Source organism: Rhea americana, unplaced genomic scaffold (assembly GCF_003343005.1).
Source record: "Rhea americana isolate MKP2758 unplaced genomic scaffold, rheAme1 scaffold_54, whole genome shotgun sequence".
NCBI lineage: Eukaryota > Metazoa > Chordata > Aves > Rheiformes > Rheidae > Rhea > Rhea americana.
In genome coordinates this window covers 1,281,353-1,303,270 of record NW_028186690.1, presented here as the reverse complement: position 1 = coordinate 1,303,270, position 21,918 = coordinate 1,281,353, and the positions used below count along the sequence as shown (strand labels likewise).

Below are 21,918 nucleotides of genomic sequence, written 5' to 3'. Positions count from 1 at the left end.
AGCACTTATCTCACTRTGAAACTAAGCAGTTATTCTTAAATTTAATTTATTGTTTTCATTTCACTCACAAACCAAGAGAATTGCAAAAAATYGTATGTTCTCTTTTTCAAAAAATCAAGTGAAATTTTTCTGAGCTGTTGCTGTATGTTCAACATTGAAGGAGTTGATAGGACTTTGTGAGTTGTGCATTGCTCTAACACACTGTGAAGAGGGGGAATGGGATGTTCCCTGGTTACATGGACTGCCAAACCTCATGTTAAGAAACACAGGAACTGAGGCTATATTTTGGYCACAGTTTGAAGCTACTAGCTCAATAGTGCTTTTCAGCTTGTTGGAGTGGGTAGTTATCCCGGTGATGTGAATGTGGCATTGTGAAATCCAAATGTTTTTCTGAAGAGTATCTCAAGACAAGGGCCCAGATCCGCAAAGCAACCTTAAGCATGTGTTTCTTTGTGGCTCTCTTGTCCCAGTGTGGATGCTAATGCCTGRTTTTCCATACATTGCCAGGGAGGGAGTAAATAAGTGCTCAGAAGCACTCATGGCAAATGGCAAGTATGCGTAACCCAGCCAGCTGGGAGCAGCCTTATAAGCATGCACCTAAAACACCATCTTTTCTTCCTCTACAGAATACCTTAAATGCAAGTAGCCATTTAATGAATTTAGGATTCGAAGCCCAAGCCTATCTCCTAAACAGAAGTCCTCTGTGATTCCTTTTTACAATGCACTTGACTTTTCTTTCAAAACATGGTGCATGATTCTGCAGCCAAGTCAAAGTTTTGGGGGACACTTCTTGTAGTGATGTTTTTGTTTTACTTGGAAATGGCTAGTTAGAGAAAAAATCATGGAGAAAGAGATGCTGAAGCGGAGTTTGATGGAGAGGTGAAGTTGCCTGTTGTCTTCAGATCAGTTGAAAGAAGGGTGCCTTTTTATGACAGTTGATATATAGATAAACAAAATGTCTGAGARGGTAATCTCTCCCTAGAAGGAAGTTTTACAGAGGGGGAATAAGTGTCTCTATATTTTCCAAATGTTAGCATCCTCTATTTTGTCTTGCTTAGGTTAAGGTTTAGCACATGCTTTTCAGCCTCAGTAGATTTCTGCCAGATATTGGGAAATGAAAGTGGTACTGGTTACATTTWGGAAACTGTACAAAAGGCTACAGCACTGAGCATTGCCTGTGTCTATTCAGCACTGTCTAACCAGCTGCCCTAGCTAGTAAACAGAACAAACTTCGGCTGTACAGATAAGGGCAGAGTAATTCACATTACAAACCTTTGGTTCAGCCTGAGGAAGCAGCCAGAGCCTGCATGTTCAGTCACTCTGGGGCTTTTAGGAGGGAAGACAAGATCTGGTGGTCAGGGCAACAAAGGATCAAATGGGAACAAGCATCATTTAACTCATCTGGCTAAGGAAGAAGAAATGTCGTTAACCAGCGTAATAAAAGTTGTTGCTTTATTGAACTTGCCTGAACCCAGACTGAGATAGTGGTATGGGTAATGACTGTATTTGCTACCTTTCAAATTGACTTGTTCAAGAAATGCAGCTTAGTACCGAACAGTAACCTGAAAGGTCGTTGTGTCGAAAGCCATTTCTTTAGATGAGCTATCACATTTGCTTTAGCGGAAGAGTTGCAGTGCTTCTCCTCAGCACACAYGTCACTGGTAGCTCCACACATCTTGTGTTCTGCCTTACTGCAGAGTGTCACAGCAGGCAGGACTCACCGCTGGTAGCTTTTCCAGAATGGCTGAAGGCTTAAGTCTGGGAGGAAGGTGGTATTTTTTGTTCTTTTTCTCTTTCTTGCAGTTCTTCAGGGAGGGCTCAGATCCCTGTCCAAAAGAAGCAGTGGTCAAAGAGGGGACAGTGTTWGGTCATTTTTGCCAGCTTGCAGTCCAAGGATACACTCCATGGGGTAGTTATCTGGATACATTTAGGCCAAGGGATCAGAGGTGAAAAGACTACCATGAAGAGAATAGATTTAGCACCTCTCAAATCAGAGACATCTTCTGCATGGATATTGAAATCTCCCAGGACAGTGAGCCTTGTGAACTTCATCATCACATCAGACAACATCTCTGTCATTTCTCTAGAAGCTCTTGTGTCTAGAGGTCTCTGGTTTAACAGGATGTGCCAGTTATTCTTGTCTTTGTCCTTTCTGATTAAGTGTAGTCTCCAAGGATTTTACTTCAGCACAGCAGATCTTAAATCCTARCTTGCATATGCCAGGTGTTTTCTGAGGACAAGAGATTAAGTTTTGAGTTGTGACAAGCCTTGTGATTGTTGCATTCATGGGACTATGCATCTTTCCCTTTTCCTTTCCCTCTCCCTTTACTTAATATAGAGGAAGTAAAGACTGTGGGGAAGCATGTCAAMACGTTTGGCCTTCTTGATCAATATTTCTGGCCAATATTAACAAAAATTTTCAACAGCAGAAAATCATTTGAAGACAAAGGTGTTTCATTTCTCAGTAACAAGCATTTAAATCCTGCCAAAAGTCTTCGTTCAAGGACTGATTTATTTTTTTTTAAGAACACAAATTGCAAATATAATGTAAAGACAATTTGCCTACATTCTTTATAGTCAATGTTTCATTATTTCCTTCTGTCCTTCTTTCCTTTTCTGTTGTTCACTTCTGCATATGTCAGAATACATCTATATGCGGTGGTGCTGGCATTAGAAATGGCAGTTGGCCAGTGTCAGCTGATATGTGCATCAAAGACAAAGCCTATTTTCTTGTTTATTTTCTGATGCTGATGCATTTTTGCATGTGGCTGGATTTGGAGCAAGCATCCAAAGGGGATGGCGAGGATCCAGGCAGTGGCCACGAGTCACTCTGGGGGAGATGTTGACAAGTGGCCCAGACTTTGCAGTGTGTCCAAAAGAGGGGGGAAGAGTGTTCATTAAACAGAAGCTTAATCAAATGGGGCAGGAGTATGGTTTACATGAGAAAAGATATATTCTTTACTTAACATTCACAACTTGCTTATGGATTAATTAGCCCATCTGCTACAACAAATGTATTCCGGCRTCTTTGTGTCGACTGTTAAAAGTGACTGATTCCTCTATCCACTTAAAATAGTACCCTAGATTCCACTGAAAGTAACCTTTCTGAGGCAAGGAATTTATTTAATCATCCACTAAGAATCTGTAAGTGGCTTGTTGTAAATAAGTGCTCAACTGTCTATGGCTCCCAGGGTAACTATATGTGAGTGTTAAGATGGGATATAATGCAGGAGGCAAAAAAACCTTAAAGAACCTAAGTGTAGAGAGCTTGTGAACCCATCTGTAGTATTGGCTTTAGGTTTTAAAATACATTCTCCCTTCGCAGTCCCAAGTGGGCAGGACAGCTGCCAGCATACAGTAATTCAGCTATAGATTTTCTTCTGCAAAAGGCAGCATACATAAATTAGATGACCTTTTTGCAGATTGACAAAGTGTGTTGATGAACTTCAAGTGACAATTAAAACATGTATTGAGTGTCCCAAGTGCTTGTGTTTTATAAGAAACAAACATAAAGAATGGAATGCTTTTAAAGTCTTTAAATTAAATATGCATTTAAATGAAAATAGAGGTCAGCCATATGTTGCCAGGATAAATGGAAATGGGTATCCTTCRTGATTTTTCACACTCATGTGATTTTTTAAATATTATTATCCTTTTGAAATAGGATTTGGAACAGAATACATGACGTTATTGTAAATGTATGTATATTCCCTCAGAATAAGTGATAAATATTGACTGATGTGAATAAACAGAGCTTCTGGTTTTCAAAAAAAATCTAATAATATATTTTGTAGGGTACAGTGTTATCCAAACATCTTCTTGCTTTGATGCCRGTCTGTGCAAATCTGATTCAGATCAGTGATAAAATGGTCATCTTTTGCCAAATACCACGACCTGATTCAGCTGGAATACAGAAGGACTGTTTTTTGTACCTGAATAGGAAAAAGAATGTGATACAGTGCTATGTTGTATTTATTCCCAAGCATTTACTTTTAGAAGAAGAACTGTATCTCTTGTAAATACCTTTTTRTAAGTATTCAAAGCATTTTAGAAGAAAGAAAATTAATTTTTCTCTAAGTATGTTCCCAGGACCTTAGGATAAGAGTTATTCAGGCCTGCAAAACACTCTTGGTATGAAAACTGCAGAAATGGAAAACTCTGAAAAACTGTTCCCTTGATAGGCTCTGATTCTGAAGCAAGTGGGACTGAGGAATGGGTAGAGGACTCAGGCTTTAAGCTGTATCTCTAATTGCCTCTGTTAGACATGGCTGATTCTGAACATTCTGGCAATGCGGTTGGAGAAGATTTTCAGAAGCTTGCTCCTGTGGGGAGTTTCTTTGATTTTCTTGCAATATAACCTGTTTTTGATTGTTCTGGCCCTTCCCCTTACATATCACAGATATCTTTCCTTGTAACATATTCCCAAGGTTGTGATTTGATAGATGTTAATTTGAATCTTAAGATTTTCTAACCTCAGTCATCAAGGAGACAGTAGATATGTTGCAGTAGATATGGTTGACTAAGCTAGTTGCTGTTTGTATTACTTGATCACAGTCAAGGCCATACTGGCTTGGCACTTCTAGGTATCTCAGGTATTCAGCACAGTGAGTTTTGATCTTTTTTAGACATAGATGTCCAGGTCATTTCTAGCCTGGTCATAAGCTCGTATAGCATCTGAGCTAGCTAGAAGTATCAGTTGACCTTTGCATTAGTGGCTGCACTACAGTGTGGTTATTTCACGTGTCCTTGTGAGTGCACGTGGCCATGAAGGTACTGTTTCTTTAGCAGTTCTGTCAAAGGAAAACTGTTTCTACCTTGAACTCAAGCTGGAAATGCATTGAGTTGATATAGACATTTAACTAATGAATAACTGTTTCCTAACTATCCACATGAACAGACAGAACTATGGTTACAAAAGATGCCTCAAATATGACATTTTTACTTACAAATGCTTCTCCTGGCAGACTTAAAAAAGTTACTGTAGGCTGCTGAATGGCTCTTCGGATTTGCTGGTGTTATTCTTGTTTGTATGGTTCTCCTTTTTTTGATAGGAAAGGTCCAAGAATTTCTTTAATCAAAGAGAGATGTAGAAAAGCAGTTTTGCTGTCAGCCAGTATTTGCAGACATGAGGGCAAAGTCACTTACGGAGTCCGTCCTGTTTCTTAGGAGGGCTTTGACTTAGTTCCTTAAGCAGAARTTTTAAGACTGAATTATCCATACAGCAAAGTTAACTTGGGCATGAACTTGGAATACAATCCTATTTCTGATTTATTCCCAGTATGGAGATTTTCCCTGGTATTCAAGTCAGACTTTAGTACCCTGCAAGTATTCACATTTCTTACTGGAAAATCAAGTCGTTCCACCCCACCAGAGGACCATATCAACTGCACCAGTGTCTTACAACCATTTCATGATGTGGAGCTGTCAACAGCAGTCCCATCACTCTGGAAACAGAGTCTGCATCAGGATGACATTTATGTGAAACGATGTTACRTATCTCTGTTCAAGGGCTTAGCTACTGACGGCTGTTGCCAAATTAGCCCTTTCGTTTTTTATTGGGCTGATACTGTGAAAGTTTGCCCCAAACAGGCCTCRCTGATACTGAAAGCTGATTTAGCTGTGCTGGGAAGAAATTTTGCCATAGTCTTTTAGTTTTGACAAAATATGCTGCATTTTCAGCGTMATTTTCTTGTTTTGAGGATGATTTTTTCCAAGCTTTACCATCTGAATAGACATTTAGGACCTTACTGTCTGTTAACAACTGTCTACARTCTTTTAATCTCCTGTTTGTAACAAATAATTTCTTCTGTTTATGTTTGATTTAGATTTCACTTTTCTTAAAAGTAGCTGACTGTGTTAGTCAAATTTTCCTATCTGTAGTCTTAGTGACTGTATAATGGCAATAGCAGATAAGTGACAAAACATTTAAAATTGGCCTTGTTTCTGTTCAGATATCCCAGATGTATATATTGACATCTGCATTAATAATATTGTGCCAGAAATCTTTTATCACAGTTGTATGCCACAGAAAATGTTGACAGTGGAAATAAATGGCACCTCTCTTTTTTTTTTTTGTATGTGTTTTACAAGGTGAATAAATTTGAGAGAGGTAATTTTAAATGTCCTTTTTAAATTATGTACTCTATTCACTATGTTCAAATTCCATTGGGACAGTTATGGAAGAGTTCAAAACATTTCTATTTTCTACCAAAAATTGAAGAAGTTGGTTCTCCTCCCAGCCTTATGTCCCCTCTTGCATGAATACCACAATAACGTCAGTGTCAGCATGTGGTTTGATGTACTACACAAACAATTAATCCCCTATATTTTACACCTGTATCGTTATGCTGCCTATTCTGCTGATAGTAATTCTTAGTATATTTTTCTGTTTTTCTTTAGGTCAATGGGAAAGATCTCTCCAAGGCCACTCACGAAGAGGCGGTGGAAGCTTTTCGTAATGCTAAGGAGCCAATTGTAGTTCAGGTTTTACGACGAGCCCCAGTCAGCAAAGCTCATGGTAGCTCTCAGGATGTTCGGCTTGTGGATGCTAGCACGCAGACTGACATCACGTTCGAGCACATTATGGCCCTGGCAAAACTAAGGCCTTCCACACCTCCAGTACCTGATATCTGCCCTTTTCTACTTTCAGAGAGGTATGGCTTGTCTTTTTTTGTTGTTTTCCTATGTAACCGAGGGATTGCAGTGCTTATCGAATTCTCTTGAAAAAGTCTCAGGAACGCTTTAAATAAATTATAAAAGTCATTGATAAATGTTGTCCCATTCAGGTGTCAGTGAAGTTTTTCCTAAAGTCTGCTAATGGATCAGAGCTACAAGAAGGAATCTTGGCTTTGCTTACTTTGTGCTGTGTGCTTGTTCATCCAGAGCTAAGCCCAGGTCCAGAAGAAAACCACTTCTGTCAAAGATGCTAAAAGACTTCCAGATAGCTAGAAAGAGCAGTATTGCTGCTTTCCATTATTGAGAATTTCTTACATAAATCACGGAAGCAAATTAAATAAAGGTCCTGTTATCTAACGTGAAACATTCCCAAAAATATAGAGATCAAAAATACTACTCCATATAAATGGTAAACACTTTGAATGAAATTTACCATCAGCTGAATTAATATTCTCTGAAACTGAATTGAATATAAATATCAGCATGGAGTCTTTACATAAAAATAGATACTAGTCCTCTTCCTTTTTGGACTCCATCCCATGAGTAACCACCTCTGTTGGCTGACCCTCCGCTTGCAGCTAGGAAAGCTATGATAGCCGTAGAGCTTTCCCACTGATTTCCCTGCATGCTACCCGTCTCTGCAAAATCGATGCTGGCAGAGTACAAACCTCTTTTCACTTTGCTGTAGTTCCGTTTTTAGAAGTTCCCAGGTAAACTGGGTGGATAATCACAGGCAGAGAACATGGCCAAAGGCTGGATAGAGCCTAGCACTTACTGTTGTGAAGCTTGAAGCACAATATGTGCTCATAAGTCTCRTACCTTTGCTTGAGGTGAAGGTACACTGGGTGCTGCATGTTTGGTATCCAGGTAGTCTGAGGATCCAAGATCAGCCTTGTACCTAATACTATACCTAAGTGCATATAGTGAAGACCTCATTCTTTGCCCAAATCCCGTGCTACCATGCAGTTTACTGACCTTGTAAAGTGTGCAGTTCCTCAAATGCACTTTGCCACCTGSTTGTCACTTTAACAGAAGAGGATAATGCAAGTTGCTTTACATGAGTTTTTAAACAATTTGTGAGCAGGGGGTGGAGGGTGGGGGGTTGTAATAAGGAAGTTCGAGTGTTAATAACAAGATAATTGGTGGTTTGCCCTAGGCCATGATACAAGACTTGAATCTGGAGTTAGATGTGTTTATGAGCATAAGGAATCCCAAATTGTCCCAATTAGGTAGTTTCACCCAGAACAGAGCCTTTTAAGAAATTAGCGTGTGTAAAATCTGACAAAAGGTGAATCCAGCGTAATGAACTAAGCAGGAATCTGAGCTTTTGAAAAGAAAACAGCCCTGGCTCTTCCCTTGTGCTATTTCTTTCAGACTATCAGACCCTTCACAATAGCATTCCAAAGATGAGAAAACTGCAGAAAAGTCTTTTTTTAAATCTTTTTTTACTTCAAAAAACTATTGTCTCATCTACTGCTGTTGTACTGCTTTGTTCCACATAGCTGCCATTCTCTTCACCCAGTGGAGCATGAATTTTATGAAGGTAATGAGTATCTTTCCAGCCTGCCTGCTGATGCAGATAGAGCAGAGGACTTTGAGTATGAGGTAAGCCCATTGGCACAGAGAGATCTTTCTATGTTTGCAGATACTGTATTTGCACAGCTGATAACAGGCTGCTCTGAGAAAAATAATAATGGGAACACTTTTTAAAAAAATAAGCACCAAAATGTATTTTATTTTAATTTATTTTATACCTGTGTAGTGTCACAGGCTTTACTGGCATTACACACCTGAAATGTGAAAGGAGAAATCCACACTGGGTCTTTGCGTAGAAGTTCAGGAAGCTTGTTACACATATACCCTCTTTGAGTGGTGAAAATTGTGGATCAGCTGCTTTGCTTTTGCTGTTTTAATACTTTWAAAAAACTTTTCCAAAATTAGAAAATTGTAACTAGAAGCTTAATTACTTTTTTCCTTCTCATTTTAGGAATTAATTGGCCTTTTTTCTCATGTGTTAGGGACCAGTCTTGCAACTACTTGGGCATGTGCTTAAAAGTTTGTAAGATCAGACTACAGCTTTGAGAATTAATATAATTTCTATTGCTTGCTCTTTGGTATTTGACATTGTAAGTGTTGCAATTACAAGAAATTGTGCTATATGCCATGAATCTCTCTCGGCTCTTCATGCATTGTACTCTCCAGTGACAAGGTGGATATCTTTCCAAGTCACTGGGAAATCATTATATGTAGCTTTTCAAAACGATAGCRTGTGATTGGTGATGCTGCTCTTTATTAGATTTTTATTTCAAGATCTAAGTAGCCTTCTTGCTTGTCAGTCATTAGATTTTCTTGTTTTCTGGTATCGTCCAGTAACAAAATATTTCTAGGAACAAGTATAAGAAGCAGATGGTTCTTTTTTATTATTAAACAGTGCTGAGTCTTTGCAAAACTTCAAGTTACTGTATTTTGAATAAGAACAGCTATAAATAATTAAATATCTTTTATACAAAATTAAAAATATTTTATCCTACTGTTTGCTCTACCTTAATAGTATGTAAAGAAACCTTTTAAAAGGTTTCACATAACTGCTTGACATTTGGAAATGAAACAAATGGGAAAAGCTTTGGCAAATACGCAGTGTGTTCCCTTTTATCTTGTCTTTAGCAGATATGATGCTCTAGTGCAAGTTCAGCCCATTGTTCTTTTCTTCTGGCAGCCTGGGGAATCTGAAGTTCTTCCCCCAGGAAGTGGAAAAATCAAATAAAATCTGCTTAGTGAATCTCAATCAGAACAAGCAAACTTTTATTTGAACTCCTCAAAAAACCATTTCTAGGGATTAGTGAAATCATTATTTCTTCCCAGATGGGTTTTAGTGTGATATATAACAGCAGAAGAGTCTCAGAGCTTAGGTTCCATTTTGACTCTGCATGCCTAATATAATTTTTAACTTCTCTGTCAATTGTATTTGTTTACAGYGCTTCTTTCCAGTAACAGAAACTGTTTTTCTAGTAATATTTAAATAAATCAGTAATATAATCATCTGGAAAGAAGAAATCTAAAAAAATGTAATGGTTGAATAAAAAAAATTTAATCAGAATATTCGTGATATTAATACAATAACAGACATCAAATTTATATAAAGTCTACAACAGTGGAATTATGTCCTCTTTATGACCATTATTAATCCCTAATAATTGGTGGCATAAGTATTATGACAGTGGTAAATGCTCAGGCAGGTTCTCCATTGCCTGTAATCACTACTAATTACACCATTGTAGTCATTAATTTGCTGTCAGCTGTGATTCAGTTGCCCAAGGCAAACTCACCGAGTGACTGAAATAAAGCRTATTTCATGTGAAACTTAAATAGGAAAGGAACTGTCTAGATTCCTTTGAGGAGAAGGATGTATTCTCCTAGATATGGGAGTTTCAAATATGCCTGTCTCTTGGGCAGGGCACTTGGAGAACAGAGGTTGTGGTTCGACAATGTCAAAGTCCCTACAACAGTGTAGGCTTAAGGTATACCGTCCKGCAGGTGCTTGATCCCACCCTAGCTCTGACATTTTGTGACCCCTCAAATATACTAACATTAGTGTTTGTTGACTAGATAGGAGAATTGACCCAGTCTTTCTTTTTTATGTTTTTAAGAGGATTGTCTTTAACCTAGCCCAGCTGCCTGATCTAATTTCCAACGTGTCTCTACCAGCTCTTGCCTTGTCAGAATTGAGGGGGTGATGCACTGCATCATCAGAGAAGAAAGAAATAAATGGTCAAGGGCTTGGAAAGACAAAAACTTAAAATCAGTATTGTCTACCTGCTATCTAAGAGTGAAAGCAGCAAAAACAGATGCTGCAGAAGTGCAGCTAGTGGGATGCTAGTGCACCCCTGAGGGGAAAAGCTGTGGGTTGCATATTGGGTGAAARAAGTGTAGAGCTATGACCCTTCTCTGTTTTATACCATTTGATTTTCTGCATTTAGGGAAATACRAATTATTATTATTATTATTATTGTGTTTTGTTAAGAAGCAAGACTGTATCGATGCTCCTTGAGCTTATCAGCTTATCATTGTTTTCTTCTTTGTAACAACTTTCTGGTCTGAACATTCACTAACTGCATACATCAAAAGAACTATCTGGACCATATTGAGATTATGGTCCAGTTTCCAAACTGCAGGTTGACATTCCCATTGTACTGAAAGAATACAAAGTAAGGGACTCACCAGTCTTTATGGCAAATGAATTTTTAAATAAATTTAAAGCAAAACTTAGAGATTTCAAAAGAGGTAGAACAAGATAGTCAGCAGAAAAAGAATTAGAGAAACACCTGGAAATTTCTTAAAAATAGTTAAGGGTGATTTGTAGGTAAAGAACACATCATTTCTGAGACAACAACWGCAAAATATCCAGCCATATTAGGAAGCTTGGTTGGGACATTTTATGTTTGTAGTAGCACAAGAAATGAGATGACTAGCAACTGGCATGCTGTAGACAAGAATATTTTCCAAKAAATGGGATGTCCTGGAAAGCTTTCATCGACTTGGATCTTGCTTACAGAAATATGCTGGAGTTTAAGTAGCTGAGTTACTACCATAAGAAGGAGACCTGATGCCCACATMTGATAGTCAGCTTTGGGGAAATGGATTTGAGCTTGCCAGTGGATTTGGTAGGATTAGACACAAGAGTTGTCTTCTCCATTTGTAAGCTAGAAAAATCCAATRGATTTTGCTCAGATTGTCACAACTCAATAAATTCAAGGACGAGCCAATTGTCTTGGAATGATAAACTCTCTGGGAGGCTCATTAGGCTCCATTAAACACCATACTTTCAACAAATGCCTGGAAATATGAAGAAGTTGGAGGCTTCAGTATCTAGCATTGCTGCAAATGTATCCTAGCAAAATGTTTCCTAAAATGAGTCTGAATTATTGGTATGTATTGATACAGAGGTCATAGCTAGCATCAGTAAGTGTTGGCAGAAAGAGACCAAAAGATTTTGTTTCTGGCATAGCCAGGTACCCATGAGGGATTTTAAGATTAAGTAGGAATTGACCAATTTGTAACTGCTTAGTTGGACTTTCCATCAAAATCACTGAAAGACAGCCAAAAAGATGCTCAGAGACAAGCCCAATACGTGTCTGGCTATAAGTGGCCGTTGCGCTGCTGAAATTACATCGCGTGATGTGTGAGTGTGCATCATGCTGTTTGGTACTGTTGGGAAAAGAGCTAAAACATCCCCCAGTAAATCTGTGCTAAACATGGCTCTGAAAGTAGCTGTACAGTGTGAATMTTTCCTTGTAAGAAGAGTATACTAGTGCTAGAAAGGAGTAAATAAGTTATGAACTTGTACATTTTAAATACATTTCTTAATCTACTCTTCAGGAGAGAGAAACATCATATAGCTAGTTTGCAACATTGGCAATAATGCAGAAATTAAGTCAGAAATTAACAAAGTCAGTTAATGGATGTCATAAAAACAAGGAATATTGTAAAGACAAAGCTGGCAAAAGAAAATATCACTAATGTTTGGTCCTACCTATTCAGTCTGAGGAGATTCCCATTCAATAAGAGGGCCAGATGAAAATAAATGTTAAAAACAGGCACAAGCAAGTAGTGAGTTTTAGTCAACAAGTCCTTAATCCGAGGGCAGAATCTTTCATAACATCTATGCACTGAGGTAGCTTTTGAGCAAAGGGAAAACAGGAAATGAGTGATTTCTGCTTTGAGACCTAGTATCTCAGGGGAATTACAGCTGTTAAAATCTTGCAAACCTAATATAGAAAAAGATTGCTATTTCAAGATGAATGCCTCCTACAAATAGCAAAAGTAGCCATCAYTGAGGTGCTGTAGCAGTGGGTCAGATGACTGTTGCTGTTGGATATGTGAGGAAGAGTAGGCTGAAGTTTACTCTCGTAATTGAGAGGGTTTTTTGGAGGGAGGTTGGCTGTTTGTTCATTACATTCGCACATGAAGAGGACTGGCACAATCGTCTAAAAGTCTTTCCAGCTGTGACTGTTCCCTTTGTTAGGCAAAGGCACAGGTGATGGGTTCAATACCATGACATAGCTTGCAAGAGACTGGGAAACCACGTCGGTGGTTCGCCACGSCAGAATTAGCGTTTTCAGAGTAAGAGTGGCACATGACACCCCTCATGTCAGCCTGCATGTGTCTAATGACTCCTGTTTAAATAGATAAAAATGCTAGCGCTGACAGTTTGTGGCAGTAACTGTCTGAGAACCGGGGAGAAGTCAGTAAGGGTTGAGTTGAGCCTATATGGAGTTACAGGGTACTCCTGATGCTCTTCAGTTAAGGTACTAGAAACCATTGAGCATCTTTTCCTCAAGCAGCTGGTACATATCACAAAACCARCTGCACATCTGTTGTTTCAGTTCCTCCTGTGTTTAGGGAAATAYGATTTCTGGAAATCAGGAGGTTCATATGCAAGATGCCTCCATCATCAATAGCTCCTTATAATCAAAGAACTGATWGTGCTCTGAGAGCTGGCCAAAAGGTCAAAAATGAATAGTGTTAAGTCCATGTTTTACTTTGCTGTCCCAAGGGACAGATTTTCAAACATAATAAGGAAATAAATGTGTGTGTGTATACTTGTGTATATACATTGAATGTACATGCTAATTTATGGTTATGCACAGCCATTCATTTAAATGTGTTGATAAGTGTTTGCACTCATAAATCTGTTARCTGTAAGTGTAGATTAGTCCTTTTAGTATACCACTGGCCTGATCCAAACCCACTGAAATTAATAAGGCTTCCTATTAACCTGAACATTTCTAGATTAGGTGCTGTTCGTTGTTTTCTCAAATGACTGAAAATGTGACTTGAAGAGGGGAAAACTAGAAAACTTAGGGAATTGGCCATAAATAAGGTTTTGTGTAGCCCTCTTCTCACTGAACCTGTAATACTCCCCCAGGGGAGAATTTCACCCTTACGTCACTCTTTTCTTACCATATCTGAATATTGCAGCAAATGCTGTAGTTAACGGGGAGGCATTGGTTTGGGATTCCAGTGACAGTCATTCCATCATGATGAAGGAGGGTTGGTATGTCAGCCTCAAATCTGAATTTCCTATTTCTATGTCATAATAGTTTTCAAGTTTGTCAGTTTTATTGGYATTTTTTACTATTGAGAACCAAAATTCTGTAATTTTATTCACATTAGCAACCCAAGCAAAGCTGTTGRTCTGAATAAAGTTATTTAAATGCATAAGTACTTGCAGACTGAGGTGCAAACATGAGTGTAGATAGGCCCTGCTAAAATGTGGACTCCAGTGACTTTCTGAAAGATGCAGCACTGCTGTAATAGGCCAGGAGAGATCTGCCTGCCTTGTGAATCCATATTTAAGGCCTTTTCAACACATGGATTATACAACCAATAAACCATACAGATCTGTCTATCTTGTAAATACATATTTAGGGCCTTTTTAACACGAGGATTACTGAGCTGATAGTCTGTAACAGCTCCCTTCAGAGCTGTGATAGCCTGCAAACACCCCTTTGCGAGCATTACGGGCACTCRTGGCAATGCAATTGGAGCTCCTGCTACAATTGCCAACACCTGAATAAACAATTTTTATGAAAACAGCTTCTGTGTGTACACTGCCAGTGGTGCTGGTAACTGCAACCAGGCTCTTTTGTTTTGTTCCCTGACAAGTGTTTCCGTACAGAGAAGCTAGCCCGTAAGATGGAAGTGAAACCAACAAAATGGAAAACATTTCTGAGATGAAAGTTTCCGTAGATTCCCAACATGCAGCATGGAATTTCTAGTTAATGCTACTAAGTCATGTTTTAAATCTAGTGATATAAAGGTGGGGGGAAGAGAGAGAGAGAGAGAGAGAGAGAAACCTGTTTTGGCAGAGATCACATAAGCCAAGTGCTAGGCATATTCAGATGAAATGACAGTGATGTGAATGAACAGAGCCACTGTAATACCTTTGTGACTTACTATCGGATTGTGCTTTTTTCTTCTGTGTTTCCTACTGGGATTGGATTCTTTCTTCCTGAACCTCTTATGACTTGGGATGAATCAAAAAAAAAGAGCCTTCAGGAAATTCAAGGCAGATTTCAAATTCAGCAACCACCAGATATAATTTAAAAGAAAACGCTTCAAGAAATGTGCTGTTATACAGGCAGAATCCTAATAGAGACATAGGTGTTGCAGCCAAAGGTGAGGAGCCAAAGTCATGAGCAAGGTTGCATCTTTCCATTGTAATTAGACCTGGTTGGTGTGGTAAGGGGAACGTGAAAACACTTGCTGGTAAATGTGGTGTAGATTTTTAATGGAAAAGCAGATACTGCTCACCATGTGCCTTATCGTATGCAGCTGCCAGTGTGATGGAGGAGGGAGGTATTGATCTGACAGACCAGTCAGGGAGGGCTTAGAGAATCTGACTTTGCTATCCTATATTTATTCTCTGACCAGCAGTTCATAAATGCCTGGAAATCAGTGCTGAATAGTGCAACCCCACAGTATACATTCATTTTACTGAGATGGTTATTCAGATACTTCATGGTAATTCTTAATATAAGGTAACACCCACTATTAAGAATTATAATGATATAAGTGAACAGGCATTTATGTGTCTCTGTGGTCTTGATTTTTTRGGAGAGTCTTTCTGGTTGTTGTTTTCTGCCGTTCCTACTAGTTGTGTCATATAAACGTAGAGAAAAACATGGACTGCATTTTAAAGATACTAACTGAAAAGCTTTTGAGGCAGTCTTTATGACTAGTGAATAGATGGCTAGAGCTGCTCTTATTGGACCTGTGAAGATGCTACACCATTCAGGACTTTTAAAAACATGCTTCCAGATTTTTTCCTTTTAATTCGAAAGGAGCCCATACCTGATAATGCCTATCCTGTGATCCATCTGACAATTAATACAGACTATAAAATTGGAAAGATGGCAGTTAAAAATGGWGAAAGACTCTTTTAGCATGCTTTTGACTCACCACAGTAGAAGACAGTGTATTTCTCTGGTATTTTTGTCTAAACCCCCCTGTGGGTTTAACTCACTATAAATTACACAAAGACATAATAAATATGTAATTTCTACTTAACTGTGGGTACTACAAATGAGCAAAATAATAGTGAAAAAAAGAGCAATCTTTTTATTTTGTGACCTGTCTTTTAAGAMTCGCAAAGTCACTTTTCAAGTACAAGTTAATTGAACTGCACTCCTCGGAGGTAGTTCAGTACTATGTAGTACTATATCCTGAATTGTTACAGTAATATTATTCATTAGCAGGTGAACTAAGGACAGTCATACTGAGTGACTTGCCAAGTCAGTCAGTGACAAAACTGGCAGTAAAACCCAGGAGTCTTTACTTGTAATGGTCCTTTTTTTCTTAGCTATTGAGTCGTCTTTCTTCCTTGATAGTCATTGGATCATTTAGATGGAAGAGGTTGTCAGGTTAGTTTCTACCATACTTGGTTGTTAATTTTGAATGTATCATCACAAAATGCTGACTTTGAATGCAGATGAAATTGCTGTCATCTCCCCTCCCATAGGTAATGAATGTCCCAATTTACTGACTTGARCTGTGGCCCCACCTGCAGAGCGTCATGCAAGAGTGGGGAGAAAAAGACGCAAAACTGACATGGGCAAATTTATCAAAGTTATTACTATTTATTGTGTTTTAAACCAGGAGAAAAATATATCAAGTCGGTGATATTCATTTTGTTTCATGATTTCATAAAACAAACACAAGGTTACTTCTCACTCCACCTGAAAGCTAATAAAAATTCTTCTGTGTTGTCAGAGCTTATGTTTTCCTAAGAAAATGAAGAAAAGTGAGCTTAGTTCAGCAGCACTTTATTGTTGGGCAGCATTACAACATATGATTTGTGTTTTTCACTCAGCAAAAGAAGAGCAAGGTGCTTGCAATTTTTTCATGTTTATGGTAATCTGTGGATTATAAATCTTCTGCTTTGGAGAAGTGTTTTGCTTAGRCATTTTTATACCATTATACCGTCTCCATATATGCTTTACAGTGAAACTATTCTAAAAACATTTCTAAGACTTTTATTAATGCTATTTTTCATATGCCTGCTGCTTGAAAGTTCATGCAGTRTGTCTTAGAGTCATGGAATCCAGCTATACAGACGTAGGATTGGAGAAAATGGTTACTTTCTCTTATTCGTTTTAAAATAACCTAAGCCATGTAAAGCAGCTTACTATAAAGTCAGTGTTTTAAAACTTAGTATATTGGGGACTTCAAGAGTGGAAGGAGCAAGGACCAAGACCCCCTAGCAAGATGAGCACCTTTTACAAGAAAATGGACTTTAAACAGGGTTTCAGTATTATGCATGCTGGGCCTTCAGAGGAAAAATCAAAAAAGCAGGGGAGGTCTTTTCTGTGGAAGTTTGCTTTTTTATTTAATGAGGCAGCTCTTCAAAGAGAATGTTATAGTCATTCCTGGAGGGCATGATTTGGTGAGCAGGAGTACAGGTGAAACTATATTGTGCATCAGCAAAGCAGATGATCAGTTTACTTTGTATTTCATGTCGTGATTTCATCCATCTATGCTAGTACGTRTTTGGGGGTGGGGGACAGCTCCATGTGTGACAGAAGTTTGAACAGCTGAAACTCAGCATGGATATGGTGCCCGTAGACCCTGCTTTGGTGCCAGAGAGATAAAAATGTGCTTTAAAAATCAGTGCCGATTGCTTCATGTGCTTGATTTTATAGGCACATGTATGTGATTACAATTTGCATATTTCAGCTATTTGTATTTTAATATGTATGTGTATCTCAGAGTAAACAAGAACATGGATGAAGTAGAATTTTAGTTAGTGCTTTCTAGGATTTTCTGGTGAGTTCAGCTTTAAATTTATCCTTTTCATTGTATTTACTTTTGCTATGTCTGAAAGGTGTCAACTGAAGTACAGGAAAATAACTGTCTAAAATTGAAAAATTATGTTTTCAACTTGATTTTAATTAATATTCCAAAATAGCATTTGCACAGTTGTAGATCAAGGCTGCCTGAATATGTGGAGTTGTAACTGGTTAGGAGTTTGAATCTACAGCTACATGTTGTGCTGTCCAGATAAATGTTTGCTGGAGCAGATGTTGGCACATCTGTTATGCCTCCCCATTTCGATTGGCTGCCTGGGTGTTTAGAAAGTGCTGATGAGGCAGATAAATCTTCTGACACGTTTCAGGCCCAGAGCAGGCAGGCAGTAGTAATAATGATGTTTACAGAGGAAAGTGCTGGGCAGTAACATTTTGAAACACAACTAAAATAAAGTATGACTTTACCTGCTATAAGTGAAACGATCATAAAAATTGAAGGCTAATTATGCCAAGTTGATTCTCAGCTGATTTGAACTGGAGCTGTGGCAACCTCATAAACYCCTGGACTTCTTTGTGTATCTAAAGTTCGTTGGCTGGGAAGAGGCACCTGCTGCACTTTAGTAGGAGCTCTCAGCTATAATGGGGCTCTTTAATAAGCTCAGGAGAGTTGGGAATCAGGTTTCGAAACAGCTGCTGCATATGTGTTTCTTGGAAGAGGACAAGCTGTCCACCCAGGGCTTGAGGTTTTTGATCTTATCATAATCCTTATTTTCAACAGGTTTTTCTTTACCTCTTGAAGCTTATCAGATTCAAAAGCTTTTACACTGTTACAGTCAGGAAAATTCCAGACACTGAGGTCTTCTCCTGAGAAGGTMCATCTGTGAATCAAAGAGGCCATTCATGGAAGGAGAGAGAGATCTGCCAATCTGAAGTGCAGAACCCATGTTCCAGGTGCAAAGAGCTTTTGCAGGCCTTGGATCCCTTCCAGACTTTAATCTTCAATGAACTGAATGGCAAATAGAAATGAAAAAGAAGTTGGTGTGGAGATTTCAGCATTGATGTCATGTATTGTSCCATTCCTTTCTGGAAACATCACCACTAAATTTTTCAAGTTGCTTTTAAATATAAACATTTAAACCAAGTCCAGAAGTTGCAGAGGGAGACGAAGAAGTGATTGTTGATTATATAGCTGATGTGTTGCCAGGAGGCCATAGAATTATGGAGTACTTATATGAGAAGGTACCTGTGGAGGCCACCTAGTTCAGACCCATCACTCAGAGCTGTCCATTTGAGATTTGAGTATGTTTAAAGGTGAAGACTCCACAACCTCTCTGGGCAATCCTTTCCAGCGTTTTGCCTGCCCTCATGGTAAAAAGCATTTACCTTRCATCCAATCAGAATATCCTGACTTGCAGCTTGCTTTTGTTGTCCCTTGTGGCTATTGCTGTGCAAAAGAGTCTGTCTCTGTCTTGTCTGGATCCTACCACTAAATAGTTAAAGGCAGCAATGAGAAGTCCTTGCTCTTCTAAGGGCTAAAYAAACTCAATTTTCCCAGCCTCTTCTCACAGGACATCTTCTCCAGCCCCCAAATTAGTTCATAAATTTCCAAGCACAGGCAAAGTGCTGTATTCCTGTCTGGCAACCAAAATAAGCTCCATTGTAACATTTAATGTCAAAACTATTTTCATTAGGAAACAGAGTGGGGACCAAATTCTAGAAAGACTCCAAATRAAAAATTTTGGCAGGTAAAATTGAGTTTGATTTTTTTTTCCAATTTGCATGGTTCAGACCAGTGATTCCTTAGCTGCATCTCCTATTTTCAATGTTCAAAGCCAAAGAATTTCAATATGAAGGGCAAGGTAGGAACTTTAAAGAAAAAAACAGAATTTCTTCTGCAAATACATGTAGTAATAARCCTATTTTCTATTTTTGTCAAAATTGCTTGAAGGCCCATTTGAAAATCAATTTGGTCCAGAAACAGAGGACTGCTTTGGGATACAGAGGCAGTGAGCCAGTGTGACAAAATCTGGTATATTCACACACACTCCACAATGAAATAATTACTATTCCAGTCTGCTTATTTCAGTTTGCCRTGAGACACAGTTTCCATCTCAGCTTGTACTACTCTCACCCACCTTGTTCAATGACAACAAAGTGAAGATACGGAATTAAGATYAGTGAAAAGGAAACCCATAAGTGCATATCTTCAGCTTGTTAATTATACTTTAAATTCTTATCATATCATTTCCACTTCACATGTCCATTGACTGAAAGTGAGGACAAAAGCTTACTGCTGAGAAATGTTGCATATAAGCAGTTTATCATGAATCTCTCTGCTCAGAAATCAAGAAGGCATGATCTTCTCAAGTGCAGAATGTTTTAAAAAGGGGTATTGGGACTCAAGCAGGTGAAAACTTCATGTTGATATATAGAAAACTTCATGTTGATGTTATATATCAACATGAAGTTGTGTTTTATATATGTAATATTTCATGTTGAATGTTTCCCATAATAGCTGATTTTTGGATTTTTCYTTTTGACAAGGATTTGAAAATTTGGTGTCACTCATGTTGTTGGTTAGAGCRTGGTGCTGATAACGCCAAGGTYGCAGGTTCRASCCCCGTACAGGCCACTCATTTGGAGRYTGGACTAGATGATCTCCAGAGGTCCCTTCCAACCTTACCAATTCTATGATTCCGTGTTAGCTGAGGGGGAAACTCAAGTCCGAGTGGATGTTTGTGACTTACTAGAGAACATACTGGCAGCTGTTGAGCCTTTTCAGCCAAGAAATCTGTAATTTGTAAAGATTTTTTTTCTCTTTGACTTCCTTATGAGACACACTTCCTGCAAAGTCCTCCATGTGTCTTTAAGCCCGAGGCTTAAAATATACTTTAAAAGCAAGTAAGAAAGGCCACACCAAGGCTGCAAGGCCCACAGAATTAAAAGTTATGTTTATCTTATCCCCATAAGCTTAGACCCTTCCTCCAACTGCAATGCTGAATTTGTGCGTAGGGCAGTGATCAAAGGTTTCTCAAAAGCAGCTCTCACCTTCATACTGCAGCTCCGTAGTTCGCTCAGCCCAGTCTCTTCCCACCATCTGCTAAGGGACTGTTATCTGCCCCTGTCCCGTGGCCGTCAGGCATCTTAGCTGACACTTGGGTGTSTTCCTCCTCCTGCTTGTGGACATTCGACTATTACGGATCATCAGCTACCAGGCTGTGCTAAAGCTGCACTGGCAGRTCTGCCGTTCCTTAAGTTACTCCACTGCTTGACTTTCCTAAATTAGAATAGGGTACGCACCAAAGATTAACCCTCCAGAGCTGCAGGGAGAGTGTGAAATCTCATATCCAATGATGCTTATTTATTATCAAAARGTTCATCAGCTGCAGGGCCAAATTCTGCTCCCAAAATTGCAAGATGATGTTTTATTAACAGGTGTCTGGATGCCAGCATCCTAGTTCTGTTTTTCCTGCTATTACTTTCTCTCTGTCTGTCTGTCTTTCTTTTTTTTTCTTTCTTTTTTTCTTTTTTCTTTCTTTTTTTTCATTCTTTCTTTCAACACTGGTGTCATTTTCTTCAGTATCCTGCTGTCCCAGAGCATTTTTTGTCTGGACACAAAACAGCATGCGGCTCTAAAAGTAGCTATAGAACAGGCATCAGCAGGAAAGTGGTTTTATTTTTAAAAGTATTTCTCATTCTATTGTATTTGAATTGATGATGCATTTGAGAAATGCTTTGCTGATATTTTTCCTTTTTGCTTTGATGTAAACAAATCTTGCACCAGAGATTCTCAAATCTAAACCAGACTTTAAAAAATGAGGATTAAATGAGACTTTATCCTGTAAGGTAGAGTCCCCACCCCTTGGACAGAGCTTTGTTTTTCCCCACCATGTGGAGTGGAGATAACCCTCTGTTTCTTTGTAGTAAGCTACCAACCAAATCCATTCTGGCAAATCTGACACCCAATGTGATTTGTCCTTTTCGATGCTGTTTATGAGGAGTCAGGACAGTCTTCTGTCAAAATTGATAAGTGAGAAGACAGTGGGGAATGCAATTTTATTTGTAACAGCACAGCTGCCAGCAGTTCCAGCTTGTTTACATCTAGGCTAGCTCTGTCTTGCTCCATAGCTTTTCTATTTCCATCCAAATAGCCTCCAAGTACATCGCGGATATGCCTGCCTATGTAGAACCTGCATAGCTGAGCATGCCRGGAGTCCTAGAGAGGGAAAAGAATAGCTTTTTCTTTAAATTATTTTCATAGCTGAAGAATGAATATCAGTAGCTTTAAAAAAGAAATCTTGAACCTGACCAATTCTCTCTAGGAGTTTGGCAGATGGATTCTAAAACTAAAATATAAACTGCTGAAATCCTGTGATGCTCATTACTTTCTGTATGAAAGTACTTGCGTTCAGAGCTCTGCTTTTCTGATTGAAGTTTT

General features: G+C 38.7%; 1 protein-coding gene across 1 annotated transcript in view; it reads left to right on the top strand.

The window, feature by feature from the left end:
- PDZRN4 (PDZ domain containing ring finger 4) overlaps positions 1 to 21,918 on the top strand; it is a 248,540-nt gene that overhangs the window by 199,959 nt on the left and 26,663 nt on the right. Inside the window, exons 3-4 of the mRNA XM_085318521.1 lie at positions 6,400 to 6,653; positions 8,178 to 8,280. Coding sequence (XP_085174647.1) covers positions 6,400 to 6,653; positions 8,178 to 8,280 — 357 coding nt within the window. The remainder of the gene's footprint in view (positions 1 to 6,399; positions 6,654 to 8,177; positions 8,281 to 21,918) is intronic.